This window comes from Cebus imitator, unplaced genomic scaffold (genome assembly GCF_001604975.1).
Source record: "Cebus imitator isolate Cc_AM_T3 unplaced genomic scaffold, Cebus_imitator-1.0 Scaffold18, whole genome shotgun sequence".
Classification (NCBI taxonomy): Eukaryota; Metazoa; Chordata; class Mammalia; order Primates; family Cebidae; genus Cebus; species Cebus imitator.
The window spans coordinates 9,151,530-9,167,340 of NW_016107333.1; the positions used below are offsets into that span (position 1 = coordinate 9,151,530).

General features: G+C 60.5%; 1 protein-coding gene across 1 annotated transcript in view; it reads left to right on the forward strand.

The window, feature by feature from the left end:
• Positions 1–267: 267 nt before the first annotated feature.
• The window catches only part of LOC108291178 (nucleolar protein 4-like), a 63,919-nt gene continuing 48,375 nt past the window's right edge, over positions 268–15,811 (forward strand). The window contains exon 1 of the mRNA XM_017511368.2: positions 268–1,047. Within this exon, the coding sequence (XP_017366857.1) occupies positions 727–1,047 (321 nt within the window). The 5' untranslated portion in view covers positions 268–726. The remainder of the gene's footprint in view (positions 1,048–15,811) is intronic.

Genomic DNA, 15,811 nt, shown 5'->3' on the forward strand with positions numbered 1-15,811 from the left:
CGGGCCCGGCCCGGCCAGATGGAACGCGGTCCCTGGGCTGGGCACTGCGCGCCTGCGGCTTCTGCTCTCCCGGCGGCTGCGGGCGCTGCGGCCCCCGCGCCCCCAGGGGCCGGGCCGGGCGGGGGCTGGGCCCGGCGGGCGGGCGCGGGAGGAAGGGGGGGCGGGCGGCGGCGAAGGCTGCGCCGCTCTAACAGGTGGGATCCCGCGGCGTGGTGGAGGCGGGCGCGGGAGGAGGAGGAGGAGGAAGAGCCGCGGCAGCGGGAGCCTGAGCAGGAGCAGGAGCAGGATGAGCCGCGCAAGCTGACAGCCACTGCTGCCGCCCGCGCCCAGGCTCGGTCTCGCTCCCCGCGCTCGGGGCCGCTCCCCGCCTCCCGCCTCCCCCGGCCGCCCGCGGGGCGGCCCGCCCCCTCTGCACCTCCGGGCCCGGAGCTGCCTCCATCGCTCCTGCATCCCGGCCGGGGGGAGGAGGAGGCGGAGCAGGAGGCGAGCCGGAGCCGCCGCCGCCAACGCCGCCGCCGCCGCCGCCGCCCGAGCAGGACAGAGCGCGCCGCAGCCCCGCGCGTCCGGCCGCCGCCCGCGCCCATCCAGCAGCAGCGCCGGAGCCACACCGCGGGACAGCCCCGGCCGCGGCGCGCCCGGGCCCGGCCCAGCACAGCCCAGCCCAGTCCCGGCACCGGGCGGCCCGGCGGCCGGCCCGCCCCCGAGGGCGCCGGGCGCGGCGGGAGGATGCCGAAGCCGACGCTGCTGCTGCGCGGGGGCTGGGAGCGCGAGCGCAGCCCCGGGGACTCGGAGCTGGGCCGCCAGTTCCGGGACTGGTGCCTGCGCACCTACGGCGACTCGGCCAAAACCAAGACAGTGACACGCAGCAAATACCAGCGGATCGCCGAGGTCCTGCAGGGCGGCGGCGGGACCGGCGCGGGCAGCGGCCCCGCAGCCGGCGAGAAAGGCAAGTTCCAGTTCTGGGTGCGCTCCAAGGGCTTCCGCCTGGGCAGCGGCCGGGAACCCAAGATGGGCCAAGTGGTGTATGTGCCGGTCAAGACGGGCTCGGTGAGTGCGCGCGCGGCGGCCGCGGGCGGGTCCCGCGGCGGGGATCAGGGCGGGCGGGCGGGGGCGGGGTGGGGGTGTGGATGTGTGTCCGAACGTGTGTCCCTGAGGTTGTCCGTGTGTCGGGCCGCCGGAGACGCACGCGTCCCTGCTCACCGGCCCTCCCCGGCTCGCCTGGGCAGCGCTCCGGGTTCGGGGCGTCCCTGCCCCCCTCCGCGCCGCTGCCCGGGCCGTGGCCGTGCCGGGCGGGCTGTCCCGGGCTGCTCACCCCAGCATGTTCCGTCCTCCCGTCCCCTCCCCCCGCCAGCAGGCGGCTGCTCTGGAGCCCGAGCCTCCCCCCGCCCGCCCCGGGGCTGCCTGTCCCGGGCGCCTCGCGCTCCCGCCCCCGGGCCGGCTGGGCGGTGTGTATGTGTGTGTGCGGAGGGTGGTGCCGCGGGGTGGGGGAGAGGGAGGTAGGGGCTGCCGCGGGACGGGGACTCCTCCGGGCCTCCCAGCGCCAGAGGAGGGGGCCCGCCGGGGCACTGTCGCCCCGACCCCACCCGGGGCTGGCCCGGGGAGGGGCGGCCGGAGCCGCAGCCTGGCGCAGGAGCAGCCTCCCGCGGGTGGGTGGGGCGCCCCCTCGGCCCCCTCGCTCCCCCCTCCCCGGGACGGGGGCGGCCTGACCTATCCATCCCCTCCCCTCCCCCGTCCCCCAGGCCGGCCCGGTCCGGGCGGGGTGGCGTGGGGGAGGGGGCGGGGAACCGCAGCAGCCTAAAGGGAGGAGGCGGGCGGCCTGGCGGGGGCGTCCCCTCTGGCCCGGGGCGCCCTGGAGAGGGCGTGCTGCGCGGGCCCCGCGGCTCCCCCGCCGGGACCCCATTGTTCTGCAGAGGGTGGGGGCTGGGGGGGGCGGCCGCTCCCGGGGCGCTGCTGAGCTTTGAACTTTCCGTCGCTGAGACCCTCCATTAGTGCGTTCCGCCCCCGACCCGGTCGGGCCGCGCCGGCCTCCCCCCGCCCTTCTTGCTCCCTCCTCGGCCGGAGCGCAAGAGCCGGGCCGCCCCGCGCCGGCCTCCCTCCCTCCCCCGCTCCCCCGCTACCCCCTCCGCGCTCCTCCCCCGGCCGGCCCGCCCGCCCCGCGCTCAGCCCCGTCCCCGGCCGGAGCGGGCTCTTCACACACAATTGATTCGGTCGTTACGAAAAGTGCACTTGTCCCCTCCTCCTCCCCCTCCGCGGGCCGGGCCCGCGGGGTGAGGGGGCCGCGAGGGAGGGAGGCGGGAGCCGGGAGCAGATCCGGAGGCGCCTCCCCCCGCGCCCAGGGGACGGGGCTGCAGGCCGCGGGGAGTGGGAGCCGCGAGCGCAGAGGGCGGCTGGCCCATCTGCGAGGAGCGCTGATAACCGCGCTGCGGCCGCCAGCAGCCCATCTGCGCCGCTGCCGCCTCCGGCCGGACCGAGAACACTGGGCCGGGCCGAGGGGCGCGCCGGGACCGGGTTCCACGAGGGGGAAGCCGGGGCAGTGACCCAGCCCGCTGGAGGCAGGGACCCCCCAGCCTAAATCAGCACTCTCGCCCAAACCCGGCGAGTCTGGGTCATTGACCCCTCCCCCGATCGAGTCCAGGACCCCTCCCCCAGCTCAAATCAGTGCCCACTTTCCCAGATGGGGAGTATAGGTCAGCCCTCCCCACCCTGCCAGGTCGGTCCCCTCATCGGTTCTCCGCATCTTTGGTCACTGCCCCCCGCCGGAGTGCGGTTTTTCTGAGGTCAGTGACCCACGAGACGGTTGGTTGGGTCCGTGCCCCCTACTCTGGGTCAGTGCCCTCTGCCATCAGGGCTTCCCAGGTCGATGCCCCACCCTACCCCCCATCCTGGTTACAGCTCCCCGAAGAGCTGGGAGTCTTGGCCCAACATCCTGAATCTGAGGCAGGAGCCCTGAGTCCACCCTCTCCTGGAGTTGGGGGGTGACCCCCCAGACCTGGCCGCTGGCTCACTGGCTCTCTGTGTGGCTCGACTTCTCCCTAGGGAGTGGGCATCTGGAGCAGTCATCCTCTACCCACACAGCTGTCGAGGCTGAGCACTCCTTCCCCCTATCCAGGCCACATGCAGAAACTGGGTGCTAGGCCTGGGCCCCAGGTCCTGCTGGGCCAGCTGCTGGCTTCAGAGGCTCCTTGAGACCCATGCTGACCTGCCCTGCCTGCCCCTGACAGTGGGACTGTCCTCAGCCTCCACCCTGGCTCTCAGACCAATAATGAGCCCTCCCCGAGGGACCACCTGCCCGAGAGGCAGAGAAAGGGGACCCAGGCCTCCCAGTGCAGGCTGCCAGGAGGACGACAAACACAACAGACATGCCCTCCCTCGACAACCTGCCCTCAGGCTCCCCACGCCCGCCTGCCTGGCCTGCTGGTCCCCAGAGAGCCCGTTAGTTACCTGCCACTCGCCCAGCCAGCCGGAGCCAGCCGCAAATGCCTGAGTCCTGCCACCCCCATCTCCAAGTACCTTCCTGGGGCCCAGTTATTATTTTTATATTTCCATTTTCCTTTTCACTGATCCAAGAGGAACAAATCCTGCTGGGAATTCTGGGGCAGCCCTGGCCTCTTCCTGAGAGGGGCTGAATGGGACCTCCTTTGAAAGGTGCAAAGCACATCTACATTCCCTGGTGTGTGTGTGTGTGCGCGTGCACACACACCCACCCACACCCACCCACACCCTCGAGCCTGGTATCAGTTGGGAGAGAGCCTGTAGTTTGGTCCTCGGTGGGTTTTTGTGAAGGTCATTAGGCCGTAAACCTTTGTCCAAGGCATTTGTTAAGTACCCACAGGCCTTGTATGGGCACTGGGGTGCTGGGGTGGGTGGGGCTCTGTGCCTGCTTCCCAGGTCACCCAGCTGTTGGGGGCGGTGGGTATAGCTGAGGACAGGATAAAGAAGCCCATGGGGGCTTCAAAGGAGGGCAGGTAGAAAAATTCCAAGGAATAAGGGAGGTAGGAGTTGGGTCACCCAGCAGCGACAGGCCCCATAGAGCCTCTGTCCCCAGGGTGGCCATGGTGTGTCACCTCTTCCACATTGCTCTCTGGCTGCCCCCACCCTGGGCCTCCCTTCCTCCTCCCACAGCCATATGCGGTACTGCGGTCGGGGCCCTCTCCTAGTCCCGGCCAGCCTCGGGTCGATGATCTGACACCACTTGTCCCGTCCCATCTGGCCCTGAGCTTTTCTGGGTGTGTGTGACAAAGGCTTAATCTGTCCGGACGGGCCCAGGGCAGAGAGAGGGCGAGGGGAATTACACTCTGCAGGGCCTCCTGCAGCTGGGGCCCTGGTGGGGGTGGGGCAGGGCGGGGGTCGAGGAGAAGCCTGGGCGTCGGGGGAGAGGCAAGTTGGCCTTCAGTTTGCAGGTTGTCACAGGAAGTAGAAGGTGGAAGCAGGGGACAGAGGGGAGGAGGGCGGAGTCCTCCACGTGCAGCTAGGGGTGCTGGTGGGGATAAGATCTCTTTATGACAAGAGCCATCTGGGGACCTCCTGGCTGGGCGAAGCCGGGTGAGGATTTATTATTTCTTAGGTTTGGCCTGCTTCAAATCCAGCCCCTGTGGGCTGCCAAGTGGGGGAGGCGAACCCCTTGGAGATGAGACCCTCCAGTTCCATTCTGGCATCAGCCACAAAGTCAAACAACCCCTTTTCTTTTCCTCTGGCCTCTCAGGAGCGCAGCCGTCCCCAGAGCCACAGGTTAGGACTGAGGTGGAGCCCTGGGCCATCTGTCAGTTCCTAGGATCAGAGAGCCCAAAGGCTGTGTGGAGATAGAGGTTCTCAGCCCAACTGTACCATCTTCCAGATGGGAAAACTGAGGCCGAGAGAGAGGAAGTTTCCATCTGTCAGGAGCAAGGACTGGAACAGGGCTCTCTGTGCACCCCTGCAGCTTCTCCGTGGGCCTGTCACATCCAGGAATCCCACCAGTATAGCCCCATTCCCCCAGGGAAACTTCCAGATTGCCAAACTCCGCTCTCTACACCAGGTTTTCGCAAGCTGGACCCCAGGTGTTCCGCTACCCAAATTGACTAATGGTGGTCTTTTCCCAGTTTGCAACAACGTTCATTTAGTGGAAAGCATTTTCAGTCCTAAGTCTTTCTCCCCAGAGCTTTTGTGTAAACCTTTGGCACCTGCGGCCGCTGGTCTGGGCGGGAAATGGCCTCTGACTTAGCACTGCGTAATATGTGCTGTGACCTTTGCTTGAGTCCCTCAATAGTTCCTGGTTTTCTCTGAATTACCAGAACAGCAGCTGTTTCAGGGGTCACCTACTGTGTGCCTGTCACTGGGCTGAGGCGCCGATACGCATCAGTTTCTGGAATTCTCACAGCAGCCTAGAGGCCCGTGCTGTGATTACTGCTAGACTTCAGGAGTAAACTGAGCTAAGGGAGGCTCAGAACTTGCCCCCGGCCACGCCGATGCCAGGGGCCTTGCGTGTATCTGATTTTGAAGGGTCTTGCAACCTGATCCAATTTGAAAGCATAGTTCTTCATGTCCCGCTTTCAGTCCATTACACTTTAGTCCGAATTAGTTTCAAAGCATCCCTCTGGTCAAGGTGTCTGTATTCCCAGGCTGGTGCCTGAGGCAGGACTGGCACAGCATAAAGTCTGTGGGCTTTCCTGGGGGTCACGAGCATGGGTGTAGGGTAGGGAGGAGGAAGAACTCCTCTGTTGTCCTGGGCCCTGTGGGGGCTTTGGGAAGAAGGTTGACAGTGGTGTCTGGCCCAGGGCCCATTTGCATTTCTTGTGAGTGGTGGAGCATGCGTTTTTGTCAGTTACACCTTGTGATTTGGGTGGCATGGTCCTGGGTAACTCTGGGGGGCTGCATTTTGGTGCCAGGGTGATGCAGATGGGTCAGACTCTGCCTTCCTGGGGCCTCCCCTCTAAGTCCTGGGTCACTCTCTGCTGAGGGGCGGGGGGGCACCGTGCACCCTTCTTCCTTGGGTAGGAGCTGGCAGGAAAACCCTCTCCTTTATGGCCCCTGCAGACTGCTTGGCTGTCCCTGTGTGTCTGGGAGGCTGGAAGGCCCATCTGGGACCTCGGAAATGCTGCTGGGAGGATTGCGGGGGTGGGGAGCCTGTGGCTGGGGCTGTCTGGGGACCCAGGTGGAGGGCCTCAGGCATACCTAGCCTTCTTCAAGCCGGATCTTACCTCAGAGGTCATGTGATTTGAATACTGTACATGTGCATGCTCATGGGCCAGAACATGCATGTGCATGTGTGTGTGTGTGTGTAAAAGTGCAACCGTGTGGGTGTGAATGTGCTGTCCTATCCATGTGCAGGCTGGGAGTGCCTGTGAGTGTGTGTGTGTGGAGTGTGTGCAGGGCACAGGTGGAGAGGCTCCTCTGCATATTTGTCTGCATCTATGTGGGCACCTGGGCTGTGGGCCTTGGCAGCTGCGGTGTGACTGCATGTGCATGCACACACGTGTGAGGTCCGGATCAGACGCACCCTGTCCGGCAGGGGTGTCCTTCATCACCGCCAAGTCCCCCGAGCTGCTGCCCTGGCCGCTGCCATCCCTGGCGTCTCAGCAGCTGGCTGAAGCCAAGTGGTGGGCATAAGAGCTGGTGCCGTGCCCCGTCCCCATGACTGCAGCCAAGGCATCTCCTTGTTCTAGCTTCCCGCCCCACCCCCTACCTGCCTCTTGCTATGGTCCTATGATAACAAAGCCCAAAGCCAAGCACGGGGCTGGAGGTTTCCAGGGAGAAAAGGCTCTGAACTTGAAGCGAGGGGGCCAGGGCCTATGGGGTCCTAACTCAGCCACTTCATCGCCGCATGACCTTGGGCAAGCAGCCTGCCTGGCCTCTCTGAGTCTGTTTCCTTTTCTGGAAAATGGGCTCCAAAGCTCCACTTCTTGGCAAGCTGGCAGTCTCTGCTGTCGTTTGAGGATGGTAAGGAACGTGCTCAAGACCACCCTGCTAACTCATGATGTCAAAGCCAGGCCTACCAGCCTGGGGACATGGTGAGACCCCAGCTCTATACAAAATTTTTAAAAAATTAGGCATGGTGGCACGCACCTGTAGTCCCAGCTACTCAGGAGGCTGAGGCAGGAGGATCACTTGAGCTCAGGAGTTAGAGGCTGCAGTGAGTTGTGATCATGCCACTGCATTCCAGCCTGGGTGACACCCATCTCTGCCCTTTTATCAATTTGGCCTTAATTTTCTTTCTTTCTTTCTTTCTTTCTTTCTTTTTTTTTTTGACACAGGGTCTGGCTGTGTCACCCAGGCTGGAGTGCAGTGATGCAATGTTGGCTCACTGCAACCTCTGCCTCCTGTGGCCTTAATTTTCTCATCAGTAAAATGGAGCTGCAATCATATTCCTCTTCTAGGACCGATGTGGAAATTAATGCTTTAATGCACATAGGGCCCCCAAATGTAGCAAATCTCAGGAAATGTTAGCTGCTGTGTGATCTCACTGAACCTCAGTATTCCTCATCTGGAAAATGGGGATGGCGATAAAGGATGTTGTGAATATTAAATGGAACAGTGGAGATGAAGCACCCAGCTAAGTCCCTGGCATAGAGTAGGTAAGCAGCAACTCTGCGTTCCCTAGAGGTTATATCTGAGTCATTTCTGTGTCTCTAGTGCTATCAGGGGCCTGAGAAATGTTGCATTGAATTGAATACAGAAGTCTTTCTCTCTTTTCTTTTCTTTTCTTTTCTTTCTTTCCCTTTTTTTTTTTTAAGATAGGTTCTTCCTTTGTTGCCCAGGGTGGTCTTAAACTCCTAGGCTCAAGTGATCCTCCTGCCTCAGCTTCCCAAGGAGCTGGGCTTACAGGTGGTAGGCACTGCACCTGGCACCAGAAGTCTTGGTGACGGACGGAGATGTGGCATGAGCCCCCAGAGCTGGGAACTTACAAGCTGAGGGTCTCTTGCTGCCCTGATTGGTTCCTGCCCTGCAGTGAACCGCATTATCTTTTACACACAGAAGGCTCCAGTGATCTCCCTGCCTCTGAATTCCTCCCAGGTGCCAGATCCGAGGTCAAGGAAGGGCACTGGAGGGCGTTACTGAGGCCTGTCAGGCACCTGCTGAGGAGAGGGACAAGCCTTCGCCCGCCTGTCTCCCATAGGGACCAGATCCCACCTGGTCCCGCCCCTTCTCCATGGACCAGACCCCGCCTGGCCCCGCCCCTTCTCTGTTGTGGACCTGACCCCCACCTGGCCCCCTGGCTGAGAACATGAGTTCCTGGGCTCTGGAGTTTTAAGCAGAACAGGTAATGGCTGGCGTAATGACTGCTTCCCTCAGGCAGGGGTCTGAGCCCGTCTCCCAGTTTTTCAAGCTCCTGCTGCTGTGTGCCAGATACACTATTCCATTTATTCTTGCCTGGGTTCTGTGAAGTAGATGAGAACTTGGTACCAGAGAGGCCAGCGAACCTCCCCGAGGCGCACAGTGAGCACATGGCTGGGCTGGAGCTCCAGGGCTCTGTCTGACCCTCCACCCCAGCTCTGTCTGACCCTCCACCCCGGGGCCTGGAGGCTGGGGTCCATGGGAAGACCCCCAGGAGTGAAGGTGGCAGGGGTGCCCTAGCTCTCCACCCACTCCCTTGAGGGCACCCCACTTAGACTTTCTAGACCTTGAGGCCGCCCTCGCACCTGGCCAGACCCAGCCTGGTGGGAGACAGCTGCCACCCCTGCCTCTCGTCCATGCCCTTCCCTTCCGGTTTCAACTGCAGCTGCAGGCCTGGCCTGGGCAGGCTGCTGGGCCAGCAGAGGGGAGTGCAGGGGAGTGGGGAGACGGCAGAGCAGGCGGGAGGCTGGGCCCATCCTCTCACCCGCACAGTTGTAGATCCCAGAATACTAGTCCTCTTGGCCACCCTGGACGTGGAACCTCCTCTGTTGCAGATGGGGAAACTAAGGCAAGTGGAGGGAACTCAGTCAAGGTCCCCCTGAGCTCTAGAGCTGGCTGTGAGCCTCTGGTGCCCAAGCTCAGGTCATTCATTCATTCACTCCCTCATGGCCCTTCCTATAGGCAGCCCACTGCAGCCTTCCCCTTCCTTGGCCACACCTGAGAGTCACTTCTGACCTCTTCCTCTGACCTCCTCTCCCTCCCCATCCAACCCATTTGCAAATCCTGTTTGTTCTACCTTCAAAGCACATCTCAAATTCTACCATGTCTCATAGCCTCCATTGCCTCCGGCCTGGTCTAAGCCTGGAGAGACAGCAGCCTCCCCAGGGGGCCCGCTGGGTCTACCCTGTCCCTTGCCCCCTGCCCCCATCACCCCTCCTTCCCACAAATAGCCAGAGGAAACCTTAGAAAGCCCGAGTCAGGTTCTCTCCCTCCTCGGTTCAGAACCCTCCAAGACTCCTGTCTCACTCGAAGCAAGAGTCCGTGCCTTCCCAGTGGCCTGCAGAGCCCTGTGTGAGGGGGCACCGGCTGTCGCCACCCCCACTTCCCTCCCCCCTCGTTCATTTGGCCTTAGCCACACTGGCCTCTTCACTATTCTCCAAACATGCCAAATACAGTCCTGCCCCAGGGCCCTTGCACTGGCCTTCCCCCAGCTTGGAATACTCTTTCTTCAGATCTCTGCATGGTCAGCTCTTCTCCTGCTTCGGATCTTTGCTCAAATGTCACCTGCTCAGAGAGGGCCTCCCTGATCACCCAGTGAGGACCACCTTAGGTCCCTTGGACCCTCCGCCATCTCTCTTTTCTACTTGATTTTTCCTCTGTGGCCCTTTACACTCCCTGACATTCTGTATATTTCACTAGTTTCTATGCTTAGGGTCTGTCTACCCACAAGGCCACGAGCACCAGCAGGGCAGACTGCATCTGTTTATGTTTTTGTTTTTGAGACAGAGTCTCACTCTGTCGCCCAGGCTGGAGTGCAGTGGCGCAGTCCCAGCTCACTGCAACCTCCGCCTCCCGGGTTCAAGCGATTCTCCTGCCTTAGTCTCCCGAGTAGCTGGGACTACAGGTGTCCACCACCACACCCAGTTAATTTTTTTGTGTTTTTAGTACAGACAGGGTTTCACTGTGTTTGCCAGGATGGTCTTGATCTCCTGATGTCGTGATCTGCCCACCTCGGACCTCCCCAAGTGCTGGGATTACAGGCTTGAGCCACCGCGCCCTGCCTGCATCTGTTTTTTTTTTATTTTTATTTTTTTTTGCTGCTCTATCCCCAGGACCCAGAGCAGCCCCTGTCCTTAAGGGGACCCCCACGGGGCAGGAGGGGCCATCAGATGCCTCAGAGCCAGGTTCTGAGAACTGCCCAGTTCTGTACAGAGGCTCTGAGGAGCCCCAAGGTGCAGACCCACCCTCCCGAGGCTCAGGGCCTGGGAAGTCCTTGGGGAAGTGACATTTCAGCTGGACCTTGAAGGCCAAAAAGGACTTTTCAGCAAGAGCAGAGCATGGAGGAGCTTATTCTGGCGGGTGGGACTGGTTTTGGCGGGATCAGCGCGGGCTGTATACGGCAGATCCCAGACCCGATTTTTCCAGAGAAGCATGTTTGGAAGAACATTCTAGGTGCAGTGGGGATGAGTAAATGGCCAAGTCAGCTTGAGAATCACGGTGGGGTCCTGAGGGGGTGAGCTGGCAAGATTGGTTGGGGCCAGATGGAGGAGAGCGATCTGAGGAGCCCATCAGGTCAGGCACAGCAGGGAGCTGGTAGGAGGGTGCCTGCTTACGGGGAGGGAGCTAAGGTCACGTCGGGGTTTTAGGAGGAGCACTGGGATGCTGTGGCAGAAGGCAAGAGGGCGATGGAGGAGCAGGACCGGGAGGCGGAGACATAGCCAGGTGAGGGAGAAGGGCCCGGGGGGTTTCCTCAAAGGACCAGAGGCGGAGTGGCTGGGGGCAGGTGAGGGGGGAGTGGGGCGAGCGAGGCCGGAGGGTCACAGTCCACCCCAGGTTTCCTGGGTGGGAAGAGCGGTTTAGGAAACTGGGCAGTGCAGGCCGATCTGGGGAGAAGGCGCATGCGCAGGGGCAGGATCTGGGGGCAGCATCCAAAGGTGTCCTCCAGGCTGGCAGCCTGTGGCTGTGGGAGGCCACGCAGGGGACCCCATGGCTCAGGCCTCGTGGGGCCTGCATGGGAGTTATCGTGTTCCCCAGCCTCCTCTCCAGCTCGGAACCCTCCCCTCTGGCTGGGACCCGACACAGGCTCCTGGGAGGCCTATGCTTGGGTGGATGACTCATCGTTTTCTCGGCATCCCCGGACTGAGGAAATGTTCAAGGAGACATGGGGCCCTTCCTTCGGCAGGCCAGGCCCTGACTGCAGGCTGGCAAGCCGGGAAAAACACTCGGGCCTCCGGCCTTGTCTGAGGACAGCCCTTGGGGGTGTTTCCAAGAGCCCCTGGTTTCCATAGACTTGCACAGTCCTCAAGCACCCTGAAAGCCTGTTATGACCCCATTCTACAGGTTAGCAAACAAAGGCACAGGCTCTGCTGGGCCCCCAGTAAGCAGCCACTTGGTGCCTGAGTTTCTTCATCTGTAAAATGGGTCTGATGATTGCCCCTCCCCTGCCGGGTTGTTGGGAAAGATGAAAGGCAAGAATCCATGTGAAATGTTTAACTAGTGGGATTGTCGTGTCATAGGGATGTGGAGAGGGGTCTGCCCGGGCAGCAGGGGCTCTTGGCTGGGCAGAACCACCGTAGGGACACCCAGAAGGCAGTATGGCCAAGGGCAGTCCTGCATTTGGATCCCAACTCTGGCACCAGCTGTGTGGTTCTGGACAAATGGCTTTCCTGTTCTGATCCCTGACCCCTTCTGTATAAGTGGGTGATAAAACTCGTACCCCTGGGAGTAGCTGGGAAGATGGCATAAAACCAAGCCCCCCCAGGGGGGCCACAGAACAGGGGCTGCTGCTCCGTCTTGGAGGCTCTCAGAGCAAAGACCCCGAAGCCAGCAGACGTGAAGCTCCCAAGAGTGGCTCCGAGGCTCTCTGTAGGGCGACAGGAAAGCATGGGCCGAGGGAGAGAAGAAGGGAGGTAGCTCGGAGGGCTCAGGCTGGGAGGCTCCATGGAGGATGGATGCGCTCTGGAGCTCTTGAGGTTGGGACAGGAGCAGGCTGTGGGGAAGGGCTTTATGTTGATTCGAGGGCCTTGCAGGTCAGCAGAGCAGTGGGGGTCTGGAGCCAGGGGCCGTGTCCAGTGTCCGCCGCTTGCTGCTGTGCAGTCTCGGGTAAGTTACTTTCCCTCTCTGAGCCTCAGTTTCTGCATCTGTAAAATGGGATGGTAATAGCTATGGAATCAGTTATATCCTCCTTGTATGCTATTGTGTAGAAGTATCTATACTAAGGCGTGGACAGAGCCGAGCCCTCAGTGAAAAGGAGCTACAGTCGTGATTGTGACTGTGATGGAATCGATGACCCTAGAAGCTGTGGCGAAGTCAGGTGAGGCAGTGCCGCCGAGTGGGGCTCTGGAGCTCAGACTGGCCGGGGTTTCCGTGGAACGCTGGGACTCACGGGCTGAATGACCTTGAAGCAAGTTGCTGCCCCTCTCTGAGCCACAGTTTTCTTCATCTGTAAAATGGATCCAGGCCAGGCACGGGTTTTCATGCCTGTAATACCAGCATTTTGGGAGGCTGAGGTGTGAGGATTGCTTGAGCCCAGGAGTTCTAGACCAGCTCTGGCAATAGAGCGAGACCCTGTCTCTATAATAACTAAACAGATTAGCTGGGCATGGTGGCGCACACGTGTGGTCCTAGCTATGCTTGAGCCTGGGAGGTGAAGGCTGCCGTGAGCCATGGCTGTGCCACTGCACTCCATCTGGCCTGAGTGACAGTGAGACCCTGTCTAAAAAAAAAGAAAGATGTGATAGTATGACCTATCTCTCAGGGTTGCCTGGGGGAGGTGAAGAGAGATTTCATGTCAAGTGCTCAGCACAGAAACAAGCTGCCCTCTGCTTAGACCTCTGGCGTGACCAGTGGCAGTTAGACCTACGGACGTGGAGTCCTGGGCAGGGGCAGGGGATGCTGGAGCAGAGAGCTGCAGAAGGGGCAGCGGGCAGAGGTAGGAGTGAAGCCAGGGCATGCTCAGGGAAACTGGGCTGGGGGGCTGCCAGGAGGGCAGTTGTCAGCTGGGTTTGCCTCCAGGATGGACAGGACCCTGGCCTCCAGATCCGGAGGAGAGGAGGCCTTGATGGAAGCCAGAGGGCAGAGGGATGGCGCCCAGCCAAAGAGGTGGGAAGCAGAGGCTGGGAGTCCTGCTGCTCCAATCAGAGGCTCGTCCCTGGGGAGGAGGGGCGAGGGGCAGTGGGCCCCACGGAATCCAGGCTGCGCATTACGGGACTGAATGGGCCCGAGAGCCCTGGGTTCAAATCCTGACTCACCAACCGGCCTGGATCTGTCTTAACTTCTTTCGTTCCCACATCTATAAAATGGGAGAGAGATGTCAGCTACTTCTTAGAGTTGCTGTGGGGAGAAGCTGGAATGCATGAAGTACCCAGTCAGTGTTCACTACGGAGTGAGAATGGCAGTCGTGACACAGCCAGTATTGTCTAGCCCTTATGAAGTGCCAGGCTCTGTGCTAAACACTTTATGCACACAACCCCATGTGACCGTCCAAACCTGGCGACCGCTATGATCCTCATCTCGCCGATGGAGATGTGGAGGCTCAGACAGGTTAAGTAAGATGCTCAAGAGCACACAGCTGGGAAGAGGCAGAGCACAGGGAAGGGTTGTGTCCTCGGCTCCCTAAATCGCCATCCTTCTGACAGCAAGGCCTAGCTCCTGGGATCCCCTGTGGTGTTACATGGGCTTGGACGGTGGTTGGTCCCAGGTTGGGGAGTCGGGTGTGAGTGTGCCTGGCAGAGGGTACCAACCCTGGGATATGCTGTTTAGGCACAAGCAGGGACTATTGGTAGGGTTCACCCTCAGGGATCTACCAGGGATTCTGCAGTTCAGGGAGGGTACAGAGTGGCATGGAGCCCCACAGCCGGCCACTGGCCACTCCACATCAACCAAGGCTGGGAGAGGCGCCTACCTGCTCCTGTGAGAGCAGGCCTCTGCCCACAGCGGGTGGGGGCTAAATGAGGAGGTGCAGCCCCTCACTCAGGCCAGGTCAAGAGCATGGCCAGCCACCCCAAAAGCAGACGGGTGGCCAGTATGTGATCTTGGGCAGCCTCCTGGGGGATTAGGACAGGGAGAGAGTGCCTGGGTGGCCGGAGAGGAAGCAGGGAAGCCTCTTATGAGGAATCGAGCCATGCCATGGAGAGAGGCGGGAAGAGGCCTCCCAGGAGGGGCAAGGTGGACGAGGGTGCACCACAGGCAGTGCACGCACATGATTTAAAACCCAAACCAAAACTGGCAGTTGGCTGGATGTAGTGGCTCATGCCTGCAGTCCTAGCACTTTGGGAGGCCGAGATGGATGGATCAATTGAGGTCAAGAGTTCGAGACCAGCCTGGCCAACATGGTGAAACATGGTGAAACAAAAAACAAACCGTCTCTACTAAAAATACAAAAATTAGCCAGGCATGATGGTGCACGCCTGTAATCCCAGCTACTTGAGAGGCTGAAGCAGGAGAATCATTTTGAACCCAGGAGGCGGAGGTTGCAGTGAGCCAAGATCGTGCCACTGCACTCCAGCCTGGGCCACAGAGTGAGATTCCGACTCAAAACAACAGAAGCCCCGGCAGTTCCCAGGCCTGAGAAGTGGCCGGTCCGCCCCATTCCCTGCCCCTGGTTCCGCTGCATGGAGGGGTCTAGTCCCTTCTGTGCCCAACATACGTGGCCCTGGAGCGGGGTTGCCTCGGTTTGAATCCTGAATCCACTGCTTACTCACTGTGTGACTTGGACAACTTGCTGAAGTTCTCTGTGCTTCAGTTTCTACATCCAACAAGTGGGAGGAGTAAGAGGACCTGCCTCACTGGAGGCCGTAGTGAGCATTGAGGGCTTCTTAAAGGTCATGGCTGGGTGCTTGGTGCGTGTTGGCCATCAGCACTGCGGCTGCTGTTGTTACCATTATTATTATAATCATTATCATGCATGTATAGCTAAGCATGCCCTGCCTGCATAAAGCCCAGTTTTTGTGGTTTTTCCCTATTCAGGAAAAAGAGAGGTAGAGGCGAGAAATTGGCTCAGAGTCAACCCAGTGGCCCCAGACCTTGAGACTGGCCTCTGGCATGGGCGGGTTTTCTGGATACCTGCTGGGCCCCAGGAACTAGCTGCTCCTGCGGGCGGGGCTCGTGGTTTGGGAACTCAATCCCTGCCCCTGTGCTGGGTACACTGGGTGACCGTGGGGACAGGACGGGGAACGGGACTATGGGAAGGAGCCCTTGGCCAGGCTCCAGAAGATCGGGGCTCAAGGCCTTCCTCTGCTGCCCCTTTGCAGTATCGTTCTTGGAAAAGTTCCCAAGCTCCAAGCCTTGGGTTCCTTATCGGGAAGGTGGTGTCATTCTCTAAGCTGCGGTGGAGAGCCAACGCAGTACCTAAGCTGTGATGGAGGATGGGGGTTGTTCATCAGGGACCCCAGGGATCCCTCTCCTCAGGAGGATTTACAGTTGAGTTGGGAATGACGGTGTCATTGATAAGATCCTGGTTCAGGGGGTATTAACATGTAGCTGAGAAGAACTCAGCCCTGGGTTCGAATCCTGGGTGGTGCTACTAAGTAATGCCGTGACCTTGGGGAACTGAATTAACCTCTCTGGGCCTCATTTCTTCCCCTGTACAATGGGCCTGGTAATAGAACCTGCTGTTTGGGTTGTTGGATGCAGGTAAGAGCCAGCCCAGGGCCAGGATCCTGGTAAGGCTCTGCCATCCGCAGCAGTTGTAATTATTTTAAGGAACTCGGACTAGCACGAGAAACTACCAGCAAATGATACAGGGCTGCAGGCAGCCCATTCATTCATTGGTTCGTTTGGC